The sequence below is a fragment of the Sceloporus undulatus genome, chromosome 5 (genome assembly GCF_019175285.1).
Source record: "Sceloporus undulatus isolate JIND9_A2432 ecotype Alabama chromosome 5, SceUnd_v1.1, whole genome shotgun sequence".
NCBI classification, from domain to species: Eukaryota; Metazoa; Chordata; class Lepidosauria; order Squamata; family Phrynosomatidae; genus Sceloporus; species Sceloporus undulatus.
This window is the reverse complement of record NC_056526.1, coordinates 11,759,480-11,780,088: the sequence shown is the minus strand read 5'-3', so window position 1 is coordinate 11,780,088 and position 20,609 is coordinate 11,759,480. Positions and strand designations below refer to the sequence as shown.

The 20,609-nt window shown below is 39.2% G+C and overlaps 1 protein-coding gene across 1 annotated transcript in view; it reads left to right on the top strand.

The window, feature by feature from the left end:
• The window catches only part of ST8SIA1 (ST8 alpha-N-acetyl-neuraminide alpha-2,8-sialyltransferase 1), a 74,037-nt gene extending 55,168 nt beyond the window's left edge, over window positions 1-18,869 (top strand). The window contains exon 4 of the mRNA XM_042466493.1: window positions 13,084-18,869. Coding sequence (XP_042322427.1) covers window positions 13,084-13,570 — 487 coding nt within the window. The 3' untranslated portion in view covers window positions 13,571-18,869. The remainder of the gene's footprint in view (window positions 1-13,083) is intronic.
• The last annotated feature ends 1,740 nt before the right edge of the window (window positions 18,870-20,609 follow it).

The following is a 20,609-nucleotide window of genomic DNA, read 5'->3' as shown; positions in this document are numbered from 1 at the left end:
GGACTGACAACATCAACATTCCATAATACAAGTGTCAACTGTCAACTGCCACTGGAACTGTAATAGGTTCTGCTACAGCTCTATCTTGTGGTCACATACATGTCATTTCCTAACAGATATTACTTTTAAGATGAATATATTACTAGCAATTGTAGCTGCTTTATTTGGGTGTAAGTGCAGTCTAGATCAGGAATCTGACATGGAACAGGAGGGAATTTTCCTTCTTTGACATACACACATTTGAAAAGTGATGCTGGAGAAGAGTTCTACAAATACTATGGGTTGCTAAAAAGATAAACAAATGTGTCATAGAGCAAATCAGGCCTGAAATTTCCTAGAAGCCAAGATGACCAAACTGAGACTGCCGTACAGCAGACATATCATGCAGCTACCTGACTCAGGAAAAGACAGCAATGCTGTGCAAAGTGGAAGGCAGTAGGAAAAGAGGGAAACTGCATTACATATGGATTGATTCCATCAAGGAATCTATGACTGCCCTGAGTTTGCAAGACCTGAGCAGGACTGTTGATGACTAGGAGTCTTGGAGGTCTCTTATTCAGAGAGTCATAATGAGTCAAATTCAGCTTCATAGCAAATAGCAAGAACACATTCACAAGTCTTGATGAAGTGCACTACTGTACCTGTGATTTATATTGCAAAACAATAGATCACTATATTATAGATGGCTTAAACCCCTAAGGGCACCAAATCTCAATTGATCTTGGAAGTTAAGCAGGGTCAGCTCTACTTAGGACTTGGATGAGAGGCCACCAATAAATACCAGGTGCTGTGGGTTTTATTTAAGAGGAAAAATTCCTTGCCTAAGAAAATCCTATGCAATTCACAGGGTTGCCAAATGTCAACACGCAGCTTGAAGGCATGTACCCACACATTTTGCAGTATAAATGACAGGCTAAGTGGGTCCAATCTGGATTGGGATCATAGAAGTTTAAAGTCCCTTACCTCCTTGCTGTAGGGTTCTGATCTAAAGTGAGGGGCCTGCTCTCACACTAGGGTAAAAGAGAAAGAAAAAGATGTTGGAAGCGACAACTTTAATGTGTTCCTTAAGCCTAAGAAAACCAAATGATTGCCACCCAGCAATAGTCAATATTCTTTCAGGTGACATTCTAGAAAGCCTGTGTGCTGGAAAGGGCAATGAAGTGATGTGGTGATAACTCACACATAATAGGAATATATCTACCTTCTGTCACTCTATCTGGATTTTTTAAAATCTTGATCCCACATACACAGAAGCACAACAGTAATCAAATACAGCTTAGATCCTCACAGCACGTTCATATTTTGCTCAATGATGCTGAGTTCCAGTCATCAGCTGACTGTTCCTGAGATTCTGTTTAATGAGCCAGGCACTCTTAAGGGTTTACATCTCAGAACAAAGGATTTTAGGGGTTTTGAAGCAAAGATTTGACTTTATATGTTTTTAAAAACATGTGGGATACTAGACATTACTCAGTAGTATTGCAGTATATATATGTAAAATGCCTGTAATGCATTTTAACCTTATTCTTAGGAGTTCCTGGGACTAGATTCACAAATGCTGTGGGGTTTTAATCAAAACCACCAGCCACAGAGAATGAAACATTGTCTGGTTTGGTTTATCCAAGGCCACAATGTAATTTCCCTCAACTAGATGGCATATTGGTTTCTTATGGCCTGGGAAGACTATAAAGGGTTCCTGGTCATGTTGCAGGCTCCTTCACTTCATCCTTCCCCCCACCCCATGTTGACAACATTGAGGAGTGTGTGACATAAGATGTGATGTCAGCGACATAATGAATATTTACAGTCCTTCTGGCCTTTTCTGCTTGTTAGAAATAGCGTGGAGAGAGTACGGCTGGAGTGTCTTGTGACACTTCAAAGCAGTACTTTTCAGCCCTTGTGCCGTAGCACATTTGTGTGCCACAGAAAGTCTGCAGGTGTGCCACATCAGTGAGCCACAAGTGAATGACAGGAAAACCACTAGGCTAAATGTTTTCTTGATGTAAAAAAAAGAGTTGTGGGATTTGTGTACTAAACCAGTAAAGGGATGAGCATGAGAGCAAGACAGGAAAGAAGCTACTCCGCCTCATAGAATCATAGTATCATAGAGTTGGAAGAGACCGCAAGGGCCATCCAGTCCAACCCCCCTGCCATGCAGGAAATCTCAAATCAAAGCATCCCTGACAGATGGCCATCCAGCCTCTGCTTAAAGACCTCCAAGGAAGGAGATACCATTACACTCCAAGGAAGTGTGTTCCACTGTTGAACAGCCATTATTGTCAGGAAGTTCTTCCTAATGTTGAGGTGGAAACTCTTTTCCTGGAGCTTGCATCCATTGTTCTGGGTCCTAGTCTCTGGAGCAGCAGAAAACAAGCTTGCTCCCTCCTCAATATGACATCCCTTCAAGTATTTAAACAGGGCTATCATATCACCTCTTAACCTTCTCTTCTCCAAGCTAAACATCCCCAGCTTTCTAAGTCGTTCCTTATAGGGCATGGTTTCCAAACCCTTCACCATTTTAGTTGCCCTCCTTTGGACACACTCCACTTTCTCAATGTCCTTTTTGAATTGTGTTGCCCAGAACTGGACACAATATTCCAGGTGGGGCCTAACCAAAGCAGAATAGAGTGGCACTGTTACTTCCCTTGATCTAGACACTAACTTCTATTAATGCAGCCTAAAATTGCATTGTCCTTTTTAGCTGCCACATCACACAATCTGGTGAATGGTGACTGTAAAGTTGAATTGGAGGACCTAGAGATTCCTAGAAAGGTGTTAACACAGGATTTTAAAAAGTGTGGGTTTTTAATTTGTGATTTTTCCACTTTCATGGGGGTCCTTCATCCTAACCTCAGTGAATGTGGAAAGTGCAGTGTAGTAGTGATGGTTGTGATACCAAAAGAAAGCCCTTAAAACTCTTAAAATTCAGGCAGGGTTATTTTGGGGGTCTTTCAGATAGTCTGTTGTTTCTGGATATCTGTAGAGCTATTATTTCACAGGGCATAATTAAAGAAAAAAATTGAAATTGTCCCAGAAAACAATCAGTCAAGTCAAGGAAAACAAGGAAGGCACAGCTGTCAGCAGAGTGATGAACAAGAGGAAGTAACACTGAGCATCAACCAAAATAACAAGGTACCAAATTGTTACTTGGAAAGCGCCACATGTAGCCATATGGAGTGGAAATCCATCAAGCTGTGTATCTGATGAAGCAGGCTGCAATCCATAAAAAGGCTTATGCCAAACAAAACATGTGCATCTCTAAGATGACACAAGACTCTTTGTCATTTTAGCTTCAAGAGATTTCAGCCTTTCTACCCCGCTGGAAATCAAAGATTACCACAGTCGACCTTATAAAGAATGCAACAAAAGACCAGAGGAAGGAGGATGCAGATTTAGGGAGCAGGGGGAACAGAAGCACAGAGTTGGAAGAGAGGTTTATTTTACTAAGTTACTGCAAAACTGGTTTTCTTCACTGTGAAGAAAAGTGAGTGGGAAGAAGCAACCCTCTCGAGTGCTACTGTGCCTAGTGATGCCAAGGCAGAGAAGCAAAGTAGAATAGTGAAGAGGTGGTTCTGGTGGGAAAGTTCCTCCTGGTAGACAAAACAAATGGAAATCAAACCCACGTATCACAGGGCTATCAGTTTCTATAGTAAATAAATGTTCTGTGATAATACCCTGAGACAGAGCAGTTGGGAGAGCCATAAGGGGAGCTGTGGGTGGGTAAAGGCATTAAATACTGTTTGTGTTTACTTGAATATCTTGGTTTACAACTGAGAAAAATAAGCAAGGAAGAGTCGAGGCCTTGCAGTGTTTTCTTATATCAGGCGTTGCCTTCCACCATGTTATAAGGAACAGTTTAGGGAGGTTCACCATGTGTTGGAAACAACTTGAAGGCACACAACAACCATTATCACATAGAAGATGGAGCCAACATGTTTTCTGTTGCTCCAGAGGCTAGAACACAAACCAACAGATCAAAATTACAAGTAAACCGATTCCACATAAACATTAGGAAGAACTTTTGTTTATCCTAATACCTGTTTTGACAGTGGAATAGATTGCTTTAGAGGGTGGCGGATTCTCCATCTTTGGAGGTCTTTAAACAAGGGTTGGATGGTCATGACACTCCCTGGGCTAGACATGCTGTCTTTGCTGATCTGCCTCAAAGGATTGTTGTGTGAATAAAGTGAGGAAGGGAAAAACAATGTATGCTGCCTTTAGCTCATTGAAAAAAAAATCAGGATATAGATTTAGCTAACTGACTATACAAACAAACAAACAAACAAACAAGACACCCATCAAGAATAGCTGTGTGAGCCTGGGAATGCAGGAGTGATTTGCATGTGTATTGTTCTGTGCTGATGGTAGGCCTCAGACTGGGAGGCTAATGCAAAAGAGGATTAATGTCTGCTAATTAGTGATCATTATCTGCTGGGAAAGCCCCTGACTCTTAGGTTAACATATCACCTCTCAGTCTTTCTTCTCTCCTGGTTAAGCAATCATTCCGCAATCATTCCTCTTACGGTTTGGCTTTCAGACTTTTTAAAAATTTGGTTGCCCTCCGGACATATTCCAATTTGCCAATACTTTTTGAAATGTAGTGTCCAAAACTGGGCACAGTATTCCAGGTGGGGCTCTCTAAAGCAGAATAAAGTTGCACGGTTACATCCTTTGATGTGGAAACTATATTCCTGGTGAAGCAGCCTAGAATTGCATTGGCTGTTTTTGCTACTGCCTCACACTCTCAACTTGTGTTTGTGATCTACCAGAATGCCAGATATCAGTCCAGGTGGTACCCACATTATATCTGTGCATCTGATTTTTGCCCCCTGCCCAAATACAGTATGATAAGTTTATCCATGGTGAAATTTATTTTGTTCATTTTGGCCCAGCAGTCTAATCTGTTAACATCATCTTGAATTCTGATTCAGTCTTTTGAGGTATTTTATCTACCTTCCCCACATTTGTATCATCTGCAAAATTGATGGGGATGCCATTTATACCACCAAGAGCTATATAAAGATGTTGAACAAAACTGAATCCTCAGGTCCCCACTTGCCCATTTTCTCCAGATTGATGAGGACCGTTGATGAGTGCAATTTGAATTAAGGCTGCAAGACAGCTACAAATCCACCTAACAATAGCACTGTCTTGCTCCCATTTTACCAGTATCTGTGAGAGCACCATGGAGAACTCTGTTAAAAGTCATAGTGAAACCAAGATACACAAACTCACAGCAGCCCTCTCATCTACCAAGCATGCAGTTGAGTTTCACGTGATTTTTTTTTTCAGAAGCCCATGCTGACTTTTAGTAATCACAGCATTTAAAAAAATTCTCACAGGCCAACTGTTCTAGACCCTTTTCTGGTATGGAGGTCCAGCTGATGGTTGCCCAGGTGATCTGTTATTTTTGTGTGCCTTTAAGTTGTTTCCGACTTATGGTGACCCTAATGCAAAACTATCATGGGGTTTTCTTGGCAAGAGAGGGTTTGCCATTGCCATCCTCTGAGGATGAGAGACTGTGCCTTGCTCAAGGTCACTCAGTGGCCAAGCCAGGATTCAAACCCTGTTTTCCAGAATTGTAGTTCATTGCTCAAACCATTGGCTCTCCTTTTAAAAATGAAGGCAACATTTGTCCTCCAATCTGCAGGGGCAACATCTGTTTTCCAAGCGTTTTCAGATTATTGACAATCTCTGAGATTAGATCTCAAGATATTTGAGTACATTGAAAGTAGCTAGGTGTTCCTTTACTACCTTTCTGTTTACCTCTGTTCCCTAACTGCATCATTTGTTCTGTTTCTACCAGTTTGAGCACTGTTTTCTCTTTCAATGGCAGCAGCTATGCTGGCTGCGTAAATTATGGGAGTTAAAGCTCAAAAAGCAATCTTTCCCAGCTCTTTTTAAAAGCCCACATGCTAGAACAATTGAACAACTGAATTGCTCCCTTTTACTGAGTGCAAGCCCAGTGAATCAGCTTAGCGATGTGGGAATGATGTGAACTAATGGTGCCTATGGAGAAAAGAGAATCAAATCAGCATTGCATCAAAAGCCCTTGTTATTCTGTTGACTTTGGCTGATGAGCAGTTATCCCTGAAGTTTAATATGACTTTGTCGGTTGTGTGTCTGTGTTCTCTCTCTCTCTCTCTCTCTCTCTCTCTCTCTCTCTTTTGGCTGTCATCTGCAGATCACCTTTTTACAGGATAAAAACTACTGATCTCTGAAAAACAGATTTAGTCAGTGGCTCTCAAATCTGGGGGATGTCTACAATACATATACCGGTACTTAATATGTTCAAAGACTGCAGAGCAGGGTCTTGGTAGGCCAATAGACTGGGAAGGAAAGTTTACAACAACAAGAGCAAAAACAACAGTGCAGTAGAAAATGTAGCATTAATTCAGCACATGTTGATCTTCCCTTATCCAAAACACCTGGGATAGAGAGTATTTTGGTTTTGATTTTGTCTTTGTGTGTGTGTGTGTGTGTGTGTGTGTGAGAGAGAGAGAGAGAGAGAGAGAGAGAGAGGTTGCCTGTTCTTTTGGGGGCATGCTGCTTTTTTTTCTCTTTTCCTTCTCATCCTCTTTCATGTTTGGAGTAGTTCTGGTTTAGTTTTTTTTCCCCTTTATGGTTCAAGGCAGGCATTTATTTGAACATAACTATCTTCTGTAAAATGGGCATTTTGCTTGTGCTTTCTGATGGCAAATAAAAAGCTTAATAGTAGGAGCTCCAATTCAGAGTCTGCCTTCTCAGTTTCTTGAAGTAACTTCGATGAAAAAGTAGGCTGCCATGTAGACCCTCTTTGTGATAGTGTCCATGATAGTGTGCCCACCAGCATGGAAAGACCTGGAGATCCCTGGCCTCAGTTTATTTGGTTCACATTTCCATATTTTTCTCTAAGATGGACTCTTTAAAAAACCCAACTCCACCATATCCTGGCATATCTGTCATTTCTTTTCAAAATGCATAAGCAGCAAAACTTGTAAGTGATGCAGCATTTTGGGAATTCTGTAACCTGACCCAGCTTCACATTGTGAGCTTGAAATTTTCAGATGTAATAGGAACAAAGGAACATAGCATCAAAAACAGCCTGCAGGTTGTTGGGGGTTGAAGGAGTTTTTCATTTTGCATTAGCACATGAAAAAGTTACTTTTGTTGGGACTACAAATCCTACAGTCCCCCAGCCAGCAAGACCATACTGCTCTGCACTGAGTGAATTTTCCTTACTGCAGTTCCTAGGACGAAGGGGTGTTCAAAGCAGTAGCCAATGGTGGCTTTTGTACCCACAAAAGGGTGAATTTGCTCTGGATGTTTGTGCAAATTTTAAAGAAACTTAACTAAGGTGCTGCATATCTTTGGGAATAGGGCTCAGCAACTTGGATAATGCATTTGAAGTCTGGAATAAAAACCGAATGTGAATTCATTACCCCACTAATGCAAAATCCAGTTGAAAGCATCCTTTGGCTTTCAGGTGAAAGACTGCAATCTGTGCTACTTCCCCTTGCTCTCAGATTTCTAATCAAACTTCATTGACTTTTTAGCAATGTAGCAAAGGAAAAGGTGATTTAGAAACATGCTTGCAGGAATCTGCGACCATTTAATAGAGATGCAAAAATGCAAGGAAATGAACATCATGTAAGTGGAATGTGGAAAAAATTGAAAATTCTCCTCCTGTAATGTTTCAAACAGGCTGGCACAGTTAACGTACTGCATTATGTGGCAAGCACAATGTGCAGCCAATTCTGGCCAGTGATTTCTGATCTGACCTTATCTGAACCAACAGCTTGCCATGAATCACAATGACAGTCTTTGGCTGATATCCAGTGTGGTAGTGGGGCCAAGGCCCACAGAAGCAAAGTGCAAGGTCCCTTTGAGTAGCTAGTATGATGATATCATCTGCTACTGGCCTTAGGCTTCCTTATTTTTTGCCAGTTTAGCCACAATCTTCATAATATCTGAGAGGGAAATTAATTTTTCCAGCAGCACTATATTGGTGCAAAGTATTTGGAGGGTAGCTTGATCTTGAATGGGCAATTAGATCTTAGAATGAGTTTGTGAATATGGGTAATTTCAACATAGCTGTCTGCATTTGGAGACAGATTAAGGAGTAATGAGTATGAGCATTCACAATGAATGCCTTGTTGTTGTGTGCCTTCAAATAATTTCTGACTTACTTTCCACTGGGCCACTGCTGGTGTATGCCAGTGTAATTCTGACAACCTTCTCAGCTCTGAAGCACACCAATGTCAGTACCAGTGGCAGTTGGATCTGCAGTTATTTCCCTGCTCTGCAACAGGTCTTAGATTATCATTTATAAGAAGAATGGTGAAGCTATTCATAATTGAGCAATGGTAGGATAATGCTCTAGAACCCAGAGGCTGGATCTAGCTGCCTTGAGTCCATGTTTTGGGAGAAAGGGGGGATATAAACAAAAGAAAGAATGAAAGAACCCAAATATAACTATAGCAAATATGCATTCATCACTGTAAGTCACATTATTTTAAAAATTAAAAAACAAAACAAGGCAGCATGTTCTGCTGTCGAACAGTTCTTACTGTCAGGAAGATCTTTCTAATGTTTAGGCAGAATCTCTTTTCCTGTAGCTTGAATCCATTGTTCCGTGTCCTTGCCTCTGGAGCAGCACAAAACAAGCTTGCTCTATCTTGACTATGACATCCCTTCAAATATTTAAATATTACTATCATGTCACCTTCTCTTCTCCAGGCTAAACATACTTAGTTCCCTAAAATGCTTCTCGTAGGGCATGGTTTCCAGACCTTTCACCATTTTGGTCACCCTCCTCTGGACACACTCCAGCTTGTCAAAGTGAAAAGAGGGAGATCAGAAATGTCTAACAGTTATGTCCTAGTCATGCATGCATGTACCAATCTAGAGTAGCCTCTAAAGTCTTGGCTGAAAGTCACAACAGGGCAAGTTGTTGGTGATTTAGTTGTTTTTTACACATGTACCTTTTCCAGTCCTTACTTGAGTGGGATTCAAAGCTTTTGAAAAGTATTTTGCTCTAAAATGCAAATGTAGTATGGATGCACACTGGATACGCTAAAATGTATTGTGTGAAGGATCTATTGTCATCTATTCATCATGGCAGCTAAATGCAAGATCCACATTCAGAAACAGTATATCTCTGCCTGGCTGTCTCCATAGTGATCTGTTTGCAAACCCAAGGGTGTCTGATTGACCAAATAACAGTCTGGATTATATGGCTGTTTCTTCTGATTCCAGTCTGGCAGTTCTAATTCTGGATATTCCAAGCATATTTACATTTACATGAATTTAAGAAATTTAAAGCGTAAAATTATGTTGCAGTAAAGAAAAAGAAAGCATGCATCATTTTAATGTGACTGTGCCCCCTTCCCTCGTATTGTTCCCCTGTCAATATTTCCTGTTATAATGCAGATTCATCTTTAGTCATACCCTCCAACTAGATGTGTTTCTAAATTTGATACATTTGAGGATAATTGTAGCAAAGTTGTTTTGCTAATCGCTTACCAAAAATTATTTTTCCTTTACTTATAATGCCCTCTTTATCTGTGTGATTTGGAAAATCACCAGTCAAGTGTTCCAGATCATTAGTTAATGGAGGAAGGAACGGGTGACTAAGAAATCTCTGGAAGCAAACCATAGGTATCTTTTTATTCAAATCAAAAGGGCCATTGGAAGAACATCCAGCCTTTTATTTATATACTGAAGGGTCCAGAATTTTACAGAGGGAATCCAAGTCTACAGAATCTTGCCAATTATTTCCAGAATACATTGCACAACCTGTACTAAGTAATCCTGTGTTATTTTGGACTAGATCTGCCCAGTTTCCCCCCCATCCTTCAAAGTTTTCACTGGTTGAATACAATTACTGTGCACCATTGTATCCTTTGCAAAATTGCTTAGGTTGGAATTAGAAATCACGTGGCCATTGTTTTATTTAGAATATAAAATCATACAGGATCAGGCCTGGTGCTTTCCTAATTCAATATCCTGTTCACACCGTTAACTATTCAGTTGCTTCTGGGAAGTCCAGAAGCAGATCATGAATGTAACTTGTACAATTCATATACAGAAGTTTATTAATATTAGAGATTATTTATGGCCCTCCTAGTAGCCATTGACCAGTCACATTTCTCATGATTTTTTCCAATCCTGGAGTAGCAAATGTAATTACACCTTGTGGCACTATGTTCTTCAATTTATGCATGAAGTTTTGTCTGTCTAAATCTCCCAATGTTCAACTTCGTGGATCATTTGTAACCAGTTATAGTTATTTCTAAATTGTTCTGATACACCATTCTCAGAAATCTATGGAAAGTATAAGATAATAAATACTCCTATTTCTTCAGCAGAACAGTAAAAGTAACTTTTAGCATGATCTTTATATCCACTCTAATAAAAATGGTTTTGGTTAAAGTAGTTAAATGTTCTTGCAATTTGGAACCAGAATGAGCCATGGCAGATCTGATCTGTGCCATGTTGCCATTGCTGCTGTCATATTTGTTAATGCAGCTACATCTTCATGTATGTATGAAATCTGTGAAATATCTGTCACATGTAAACAAGTGCATGGAAGTTCCCACTGCTTTCCAACATCATTTATTGTAGAAGCAGAATTGTTATTTATGGTGTGACTTTAATTAAATTTTGCACTGTATTTTATATTAAAATCCATACCGGGGGAATGCTAATCTTCCAGTTTACAAAATTAAGGGCCATAAAAACTGTTGTTCCAAAAGCAGATTGCAATTCTCCACAAATCATTTCATCATTGTTCCTCTCTTTCCTGTTGCTTCTTTTAATCTGTCATGTTTCCTGAGACACTGAAGAGACCAAGATGCAATACCCAAAATACTTTAGTGTCTGTCTGTATGTCTTCAAGTTGCCTGTTGATTTATGGTGATTTATGAATTTCATAGGATTTTCATAGGCAAGGAATACTCAGGGTGGCTTTGCCAGTTCCTTCTTCTGAAGTTTAACCTACAGCAGCTGGTATTCATTGGCAGTCACCCATCAATACTAACCAGACCCTGCTTAGCCTCCAAAATCAGGCAGGATCTGATGCCTATAAGGTATTTAGGCATTGCATGCTCATAGTTCATAGGGCCCCTTGGTCTCTCCTTGTTATTCTTAAAATTTCCCCTCATTTCCTTCTCCACCTCACTTTGACTTCTGCTTTCCCTTTTTTGCAAACAGGTTTACTTCTGAGCACCAGGCATATTGTTCAAGATGAGTCAGTTTTATAGTATACAACGTAGACATTAGTCTCTTAAACAGATCTTTAGCTTTCTTTATACTTAGCAACTTAAACTAAGTAGCTCTTTGGTAACATTGTGTTCTTGTTTTTTGTATACCAGAATTAGCAGGTGAAAGCCATTTCACTCACTCCTAATATTTCTCTGTCTACAGCCATGTGGAGACTGGGTGGCTTTTTAACCTCCTATGTCCCCATGTCCTGTGGTATCTCAAACTATGCTTTCATGCCCATCTGTGGAAATGGGGTTGGTTCCAGCTGAAAAATTGGTTTCATTGCATTTTGTCTAAGATAATTGCAAATGTCATTCCTTCTGCAGGGAGTCTCTTCTGTCTGGTTTTGTTGACATGTTGGCACTTCAGGCTGCTTCATTCTTAGGTGCATCTGTTGAGATTCATCTGCCAGGAACAAAAAATCCATGGCAATCTATGGGGCATTCATTAATGCCAAAGCTTTCACACCACAAGGCAATATAAAGCCCAGTGCCAGGGAAGAGAAGAGAACTAAGGGACCAGCTGTCCCCATTGCTACAAAGATTGCAGAAAGCAGGAAACAATTTAATCAGATTAAGACGGTTACTTTGTTCAAGACAGCCATTAATGAGGGCAAAGATCATAAATTATGCTTGCATAGCGTTAAGTCTACACTCATTCAATTACTTGTGGTTGTGCTACACTACCCTTCTGCTGAACACAAGCATTGTGGAACCATTTGTGTATCCACCAGTGTGTTTGCTTATTATCCTGTTTTGCAATGGCGGATGCACAGGGGCTGTTTCTGCTATCTCAGTGAATCAAGTAGTATGTATATTGAAGACACTGACAAATAGTTATGTGTCATCCAAGAATGGCTGAGATTCCACTGGTTCCTCCCAAACAGAAAAGACTCCCTCAGTCAATTGTTGTATGGTGACTCAGTAGGTTGGTAAACCCAACTGATTAACTGTTTCTGCTCAAGTTGAGAGTAACAAGAGATTTAAGCCCATATCATATAGTTACATAGGTAGAAACCACTTATACATTGATGACCTGAATTGCAGAACAGCCAAAAGTAGAGTCCCATGTGTAAAGAAACTTATTTGTGACAGCAACAAAATTCCAACTGAGAATGTATTCATTTAACGTATTTTCTATCTTTCTCCCAAAACGGTCAGTCAAAGCAGCTCACAATAAAATCGACTTAATAAGTATAGATAAAGACAGGGGGGGGGGGGGAATGATATTTTAAAACAAATTAAACAAGTTGCAGTATTAAAAAATAGAATTAAAGGAAATTTAAAAAACAGGGCGTTGTTGTTGTCGCTGTGTGCCTTCAGGTTGTTTCAGACTTATGGTGACCCTAAGGTGAACCTGTTGTAGAGGTTTTCTTGGCAATGTTACCCAGTCATTAATAGTTCCTTCTTCAGATACAGTTGTAAAAAATTGTCAGTTGAATGTAGTTGAAATTTGTTCTTCCTTCCTTTTCCCCCCCCCACAAAGTCAGACAAATAGGAAGACAAACTAGTGAAGTGACAGAAATGAAAACATAGGCTTCCAAAGGATTGAGCAGAGGCTGAACTAAAGTATGTAGGAAAACAGAAAACCCAACCTGTTTGTTAAAATGGGAATCATAGCCATATTTATTAGTATGTAAAAATTCGTTTCACACTAGATTTTGGATTAAAAATAAGGAGTTTGCTTGTTTGCTTTAAAAAAAAATCTAGGTTTCAAGAAATCCCAGAAACTTCTGTCTTGAAAGGCCTCTGTTGTCTGTAGTTGCAAGATCTTTTCCATGATGCTTTGAACTGATGGGAAAGCACTAACCTGTTATTTTCCCATCATGTTTTGGAACAGGTTTCAGAGTCTTCTTTGGTCTCGGAAAGCATTTGTGGACAGTGTTAAAGTCTACAATCAGAGCTACATATATATGCCAGCCTTTTCCATGAAAGCGGGGACGGAGCCCTCTCTCCGGGTCTACTACACTCTAGCAGATGTTGGCGCTAAGCAAACAGTAATCTTTGCCAACCCAAACTTCCTGCGAGACATTGGGAAATTCTGGAAGAGCAAAGGAATTCACGGAAAGCGGCTGTCGACGGGTCTCTTCCTGGTCAGCGCAGCCTTGGGTTTCTGTGAAGAAGTAACAATTTATGGCTTCTGGCCTTTTTCGATGGACCTGCATGGAAAGTTCATCAGTCATCATTATTATGACAACGTCTTGCCAGATTCAGGCTTCCATGCTATGCCAGAGGAATTCTTACAGCTATGGTTCCTTCACAAAACAGGAGTATTGCGAATGCAGCTTGAACACTGTGAAGACTCTGTGTTTCACCCTGCATCCTGAGAACTGGGATGTATGAAAAAAACATCCTGAAGAGGAGACGGGGGGAAAAATAACCAAACCCAGAGCTGCATGGACCTCTACATTAAGAAAATTGTGCCATTAACAATAGAAGGTGAATTGAAGAATTAAGAGTCCTCACATGCCATGTTTTGTGAGGTCCTTGACGGATGTTATTCAGCAAAATGACAGAATTCGACTGGTTGATGCTAAGGTTGTAATACAAGGGCATGAAGGGGTTGGGGTAGAATTACAAAGGGCTTTCAGTGACAGTGCTGAATATTTCATGTTGCTCAGATTTTAAGACTGATACCCAATTGGGAATATGTTTCTTTAGTGTCATTTCTTCCTTTGTTCCCAAAGCTGGATCTTGAAAGGTGCCTGAAGCCACCCATTCCTATTTTCTTCAAGAAGCATTGAACAAATAGCAGAACTGTGCCAATTTCCTCTCTTCCTCCTCTTCTTTTTTTTTTTGAAAGAAACAAAAATAACCAACAGTGTATTTCAGTAGTAGGATCCGTAAGCCCTTGGAGCACAAACTGGAAAAATGGTTTTGTTTTTGTTTTGTTTTTTTTAAAAAAAATGTGAATGTTTTTTAGCAAAATATTTATTTTTATGAAATGGTGGCCCAGATTTTTTTCCACATAGGTATATTGCTGTAAAGTACTGTTCTTGTTAGGTAGTCAAGGTTGCTCCTGGTCATAAAACTATCATGCATCCTTTCATGCAACATTGAACTAAGCCACGATTCTGAGCTGGCCTCGCTATATCAAAACGTCACATAACTTGCTTCATGATAAAAACAAAACAAAGCACCTCAGCCTGTTTCGTATGCTGCCAATCCTGGGTTTTGTAGAAGCTGACTTGAGCCAATTTTGTGATGTCTGAACATTATGTGCCATGTTTATTTTATGTGCTTCATCCTACATTCCTTCATATGTCCAAGACTCAATGAGAAGGTCGTGCATTGTACTTATAGGTTATGCATTCCACAGAACTTGGAAAAGTTTATATCAACAAGTAAATACATGTACAGTTTCAAGCTTCCCCAACCATTAGAGTTATAGTTGCATTTTAAAAGTTGGCTCTTTAGTTTTTCATTTATTCAAAAGTAGCTTTCTTTTAAATATTGGTAAGTTATAAACTGCTGGCCTCTGATGTAACCAACACTGACTTAGGCTGTCTCCCCATTACTGTAAAGGTAACTAAACCCTTTACAGTTGAACTGCAGAAAGAGTGATTTATCCCTTGCCATATTAAAGTTGTAATGCAACTTAGTTAAGCCTTAGTTGTTTCAAAAAGAAATTAATTACAATGAATGTTATTTGTAACTAGTTATTTGTAATCCCTTGTCATACCTATTTCAGACTTTGGGGAAAGAGCAACAGGTAAGAGCACATTCTTTGCAAATAGACAGTCTCGTGTTCATTCCTGAGTTGAATCCAAGGTGGTAGTTTGAATCATTGAAGGGTTTCTTCCAGGGAAAATAGGCAATACTAGAATAGATAACTGGGTCAACATAAACAATTTCAACTACAAAAATGTCAGTTTGTCAAGTGTAAATTTACTTTGATCCAGGTCAGTGATATTGAGCCATTTTCAGCTTAACTCTAATATGATCAAACTTACTTCCCTTTAAATCCCTGAGTTTATCAGGTTGGTTTAAACAATAAGCTGTGAAATGAGTAAGTGTAACGAGAAGCTGTAGGCCAAGACTGGTGATTCCCTATTAAGTAAATTGTACAACGTGGTGATACTACAAGAGTTCAACAAACCAACATTACCTGTGAAATGAACTGAGAGTATGGCAATGCCAACAACTTATTTCCAGAGGTTGGGGAAGTTGCTTTTTTGGAATAAAAGTCCCAGAATCCCCCATCCAGCATTGTCAAGTAGCTTTTCCAAGTTACATATGTGTCCATTGTCAAACTTGAGGGGAAACAAATCTTTCACAAATGGTTCTCCACTTTCTCCTCTGTAGATTTTGATATCACATATTTTCTACCTTTTTTTCAGATGCTTGCATATTTGTTGAATTTTCATTGAATTTTTTAGGTCTCACCCTAAGAAAAATAAAATATGCCTCCCCCCCCCAACAAAATAGCTGTTTTATTCATATGTGGATCTGTGCAGTTAATTGACTCAGATTTGTTTAATTGATTCAGATTTGTTTAATATTAATGTATAATTGATTAAATCCCACAAATCTGCATGTGAATAAAATTACTGTTTTGCCAAAAAAGCATACTTTTTAATGGCACATGTACATGTTTCAGGAAGTGCTGTCTTCATAGGTAGAAAATGTGCCATATTGGATGCCATGTTGCCTACAGTGTGAAAGTGAAGGGGAATCTTCTCAGATGAGACCTATCTTCCATTTTTACAGATATTAGTGTTGAAGAATAATTAACATTTGTGTGTGTTTTTTTAAAATGTGTTCACCAATTAATGAATGATGCCTTCCTAGATAATTAAAATTGGTTCAGTCTAACCAATGAGTTAACTGTTGCAGCTCTAATATTTATCTGTATTTGTCACCCAATGATGTTTGATTTTGCAGAGTTTATTTTGCAATATTGGATCACTGGTGTGTTCAGAAAGTGATTTTGGTGTTTTTTACTATTTAACAGTTGGCAACCTAAACTATTTTATATTTGATACTTGCCAAAATAAGAGTATCCAAGAGACTCCAAACGTTTTCAGATTAGAATTTAAACTGTAAAACAGGGAATTCTGTGTTTAAAATAATTGTATTCTTTTTGCTCCTAGTCTGGTTTACATCACGTTTTGCACAATGGACATAATTCCTTTTAATTCTTCCTCCCACTCTGGAGTAATTTTTTGACATAAGCAGTAATAGAGAATGTTTCCTCATCTCTTAACTCATCTTGATCATTTTTGCATTGTGTTTATACAGTTATAACTAGAATCATCAGGGTAATAATGAAAGTTAGTTACACTTTCTTTTTGTTGAGCATCCTATGAGCACTTTCTTCCTATAAAACATACCAGTGATTATCAGAGGAACTGGAAATATGAGTGAAAGTGTTTGCAGCATAGCACCTATTAAGGGTGAGGGCAATGCTTTCTGAAATGACTTTTTGACATTATTATACATCCAAGTCTGGGCATGTAGCACCATCACAAAGCCATTTAAGAGTATTTACAAGAATGATATCCCTTATTTTGAACTGGCACTGGGACTGGCTGCACAGGATCATGGTATCACAGCATACAAATTCAGATCCCAGATAAACTGGAGTTCTAATTGAAAGGCAGTACAGCTAAATGAATATGATTTAAGCTGGAGCAGAAGCTGGTAAGGATGGTCAATACTAGTGAACAGAAACAAAAAGGTTAATGGTGGCAGCATTTCAATTTTGTCAAACTCAATTTTGTCACAGAGATATCCATGGAGAAATTCAGTACAGCATTATGTCAGTAGCTTACTAACTTGTATATAGAGTACAGCATGTTGTTCCTGATGGGGAATTGGGATGTAAATGGTAAAACAAACCAGCCACCAAGGGCTTTTCACTTAAGCTGTATTGAAAATATTCTTAGAAGCATTAAAAACTCCCTACCTAAAGATATAAAATGCCAATGGGACTAACAGTCTATATCCTATAGGCATACTTACTAGGAATCTAGGTTTGTATGCAGCTCTTCCTGAATGTACATGAAGAATCAACCCTAGTATTGTTACTTCGTTATGCATGGGATATCGCTAAATATGCACATATATTTTTAAAATGTGTGTGCATGAGTGGAGGGTAATGATTTGTACTGCTGATGGTCAACCATTAGAGCAAGTGGACATACCCAGCCACATTCCAGTTCCAGCAACTGCACACATGCATTTTTAGGGCTTATTCAGAACTGACCCATGTATTTGGAACAGATTGGTTCAGTCCTCCTGGGATTCTACAGCTTTGTAAATTGGGGTTGTATCACCCATTGAGCTATTTCTTCCACATCTTTAACAAGACAGACTCTGTCATACATCTAGGGTACAACCTTGTCTCGTGGTGTACTAGTTTTCTAGGAGTGGGGAATTTTTGGCAGGGATATGATGAACTGCCCATTTGTATAAACCTGACAGCACGCATTTAGTATGTGTGAGATAGATACGTAGATAGATAGATATGGTATGCATACCAAGGATTCTGGCAACGTGCCAGTCTTGAAGGATTAGATTTTGTTCATGTAGGATTAGATTTATAAATTTTGCTTCAGGGGGTCTGGTGGGTCATGAGATGATAAATGCCTTCAATAAATAAATATCGTAAATAGACCTTTATCTCTTAGAGAATAATAATCTGTGGCCCAAACATTGCAGTGTATTGGGTCTTCACATTTGATGAGCTGTGTATATGTCATACTTGAGTAGGAAGACTCACATAAAGTGAAAACAACTCTGAGTTACAGAGCTGAATCAACCCACCTGACAGTCAAACGTTTAATAATGGGACTTCAAAATGAAGTTCCATGTGATTATTATTTTATGTCTGCAAGAGGGGACTTGCAGTATTTGTAGACAAGTAATTTACATGGCATCGTTTGGCTCAGTGATTAAGTCAGTACAGTTGACTTCAGCAAATGGTTAGGTCATACAAATGGATTGGATTCAAAGGCACCTTTCTTTCAGAGTGAGGAGTGCTTCCATCAGTGGAGGAGTCATTTTGTTAGATGAAGATTCCTTCTGTTGAAGGAGATTTCTTTTGCTGGAGGAAGGAAGCTCTTGTATGTAAAGATATCCATTATTGACACACAGATTGTGGATCTTAATGATACCTTTAGAGAATGTTGTTGAGTCCAGAAGGTAGGAGATTGAGAAATGGTGTGTGAACACATACCATAGGATCCTCCTTTGGTGTCACCTAGCCAAGATGTCAGAAAAAAGTGTCATGATGTGCATCAGCCCCTTGTTAAATAAGGACGTTGTGAAACTCCTCAATTCTATTTCCCACTGACATAAGTCCGTTTACATAGATATAAGTCTCATATTGTTTTCCATCCCACAAGGGAGAAGAGGGTCAACATTTTGATTATTATTATTATTATTAAACTTTATTTATATAGTGCTGTAGGAAGCAGAAAAGTTATGTTGCTGAATACAGATAATGCCAGAATGCATCAGGAAGAAAATAGGGTTTAATGTGTCAAATAATGACCAGATCTTTAAATATATATTCATTAATGCTCTCATCTCTTGAAAAACTAGTATTTTCATCAGATTTTTAAATGCTCTCTCATTATCAATTGATGTTTGTGGCCTCTTTCATTTTAATCATCCTTAGTCCAGGACATTCTTAGAATAATAATAATAATAATAATAATAATAATAATAATAATAATAATAATATATTTATATCCTGCCCCTTTGAGGTCAATCAGGGCAGCTAACAGTAATAAAATAAAATACGTTATACATCAAAATCTACTTCCCTCCCCCCTTAAAAAGTTATTAAATCAATTATAATTAAAACCAACAAATTAAAACAACATCAACACATACACATTATTACAAAACAAAACAAGACAAAACAGTAAACTGCGGTAGCATTCTAATTAAATTTCCAGGGAGGACCCTGGGGACTCTCATGAGAAGAGGGTTCCTGAGGCCGGGATTATCTATCCCGGAAAGGCCTGCCAGAAGAGATCCGTATTGACAGCCTTTTTAAAGCTGTCTAAAGATGTCAATTGACAGATCTCGTCCGGAAGGTCGTTCTATAATCTGGGGGCAACAACAGAAAAAGCCCTCTGGGAAATAGCCGAAAGCCTAGATCTTTGAGGCTGCAGCAAATTCCTCCCAGAGGACCAGAGTGTGCAGGGAGGATTGTATGGGAGGAGGCGGTCCCTGAGATAGTTTGAACCCAAGCCATTTAGGCCTTTAAAGGTGATAACCAACACCTTGTACTGGGCCCGGAAACTAATAGGCAGCCAGTGGAGGGACTTTAATACTGGAGTAATATGGTCCCTCCTCGATGTTCCTGACACTACTCTGGCCGCCATGTTCTGCACTAATTGCAGTTTCCGAATCAAGCACGAGGGTAGCCCCATGTAGAGCGCACTACAGACGTCTAGACATGAGGTTACCACTGCGTGTACAACAGTCTCGAGATCCCTTACTTCCAGAAAAGGGCGCAGTTGGCGTATCAGCTGAAGCCGATAACAGGTGCTCTTGACTGTCACATTTACCTGATTTGAAGAATAAACAGCCCTTGAAGGCTGCTGTTAAAAAATTACAAGGAAAGTGAAGTGAAGAAAGAAAGAAAGAAAGAAATATTACAAGCTTACATAATGTCGCCTCTCTCACTGTAATCAGCAAATTATGTAAGAAACTTCATTTCAGGACTACTGTGGATTACTCAGTACTAAAAGGCTCAGTACTGGAAGAACTGTCTCATATTTCAGTATTGGTCAGAAAGTGGACTGTACTCTAGCAATCATAAAGCTTTTGCTTCTGTCACCCCCTCCTTTAATGTGTATGTTGTAGCAGCTTGCCCAACCTGGCATCTTTCACCTATATCAGACTACAACACCCATTGTCTATGTTAGATGGATTGAGGATGCTGGGTTGAAGTAAGCTGTTTTATAGGATAGGGAGGGGAAACAATTTCATTGACATCAGCTTTTGCTGTGATTGTTGGGGAGAAACTTTAGGGCCATGCACCAGGTAACATGTTAGATCCAGAGCAGGGTGACCAAGATGGCAAGAAGTGTAGAAACTAAGCCCTGCAAGCAACAGTTAGTTGAGGATATGTTTAGTTGGGAGAAGAGAAGACAGAGATGATATGACAGCCATCTTTAAATATCTGAGGGCTGTCAGGTAGATGATCGATCAAATTTGTTTTCTGCTGCTCCAGAAGATAGGACCCAAAGAAAGAGATTCAAATTACAAGAAAAGAGTTTCTCACTAAACATTAGGATAGATTTCCTGATGATCAGAGCTTTTCAACAGTGGAATATCAGAGTCTGATGGACTTTCCTTCATTGGAGGCTTTTAATCAGAGTCTTTTAATGGCCACCTTGAGCAGTG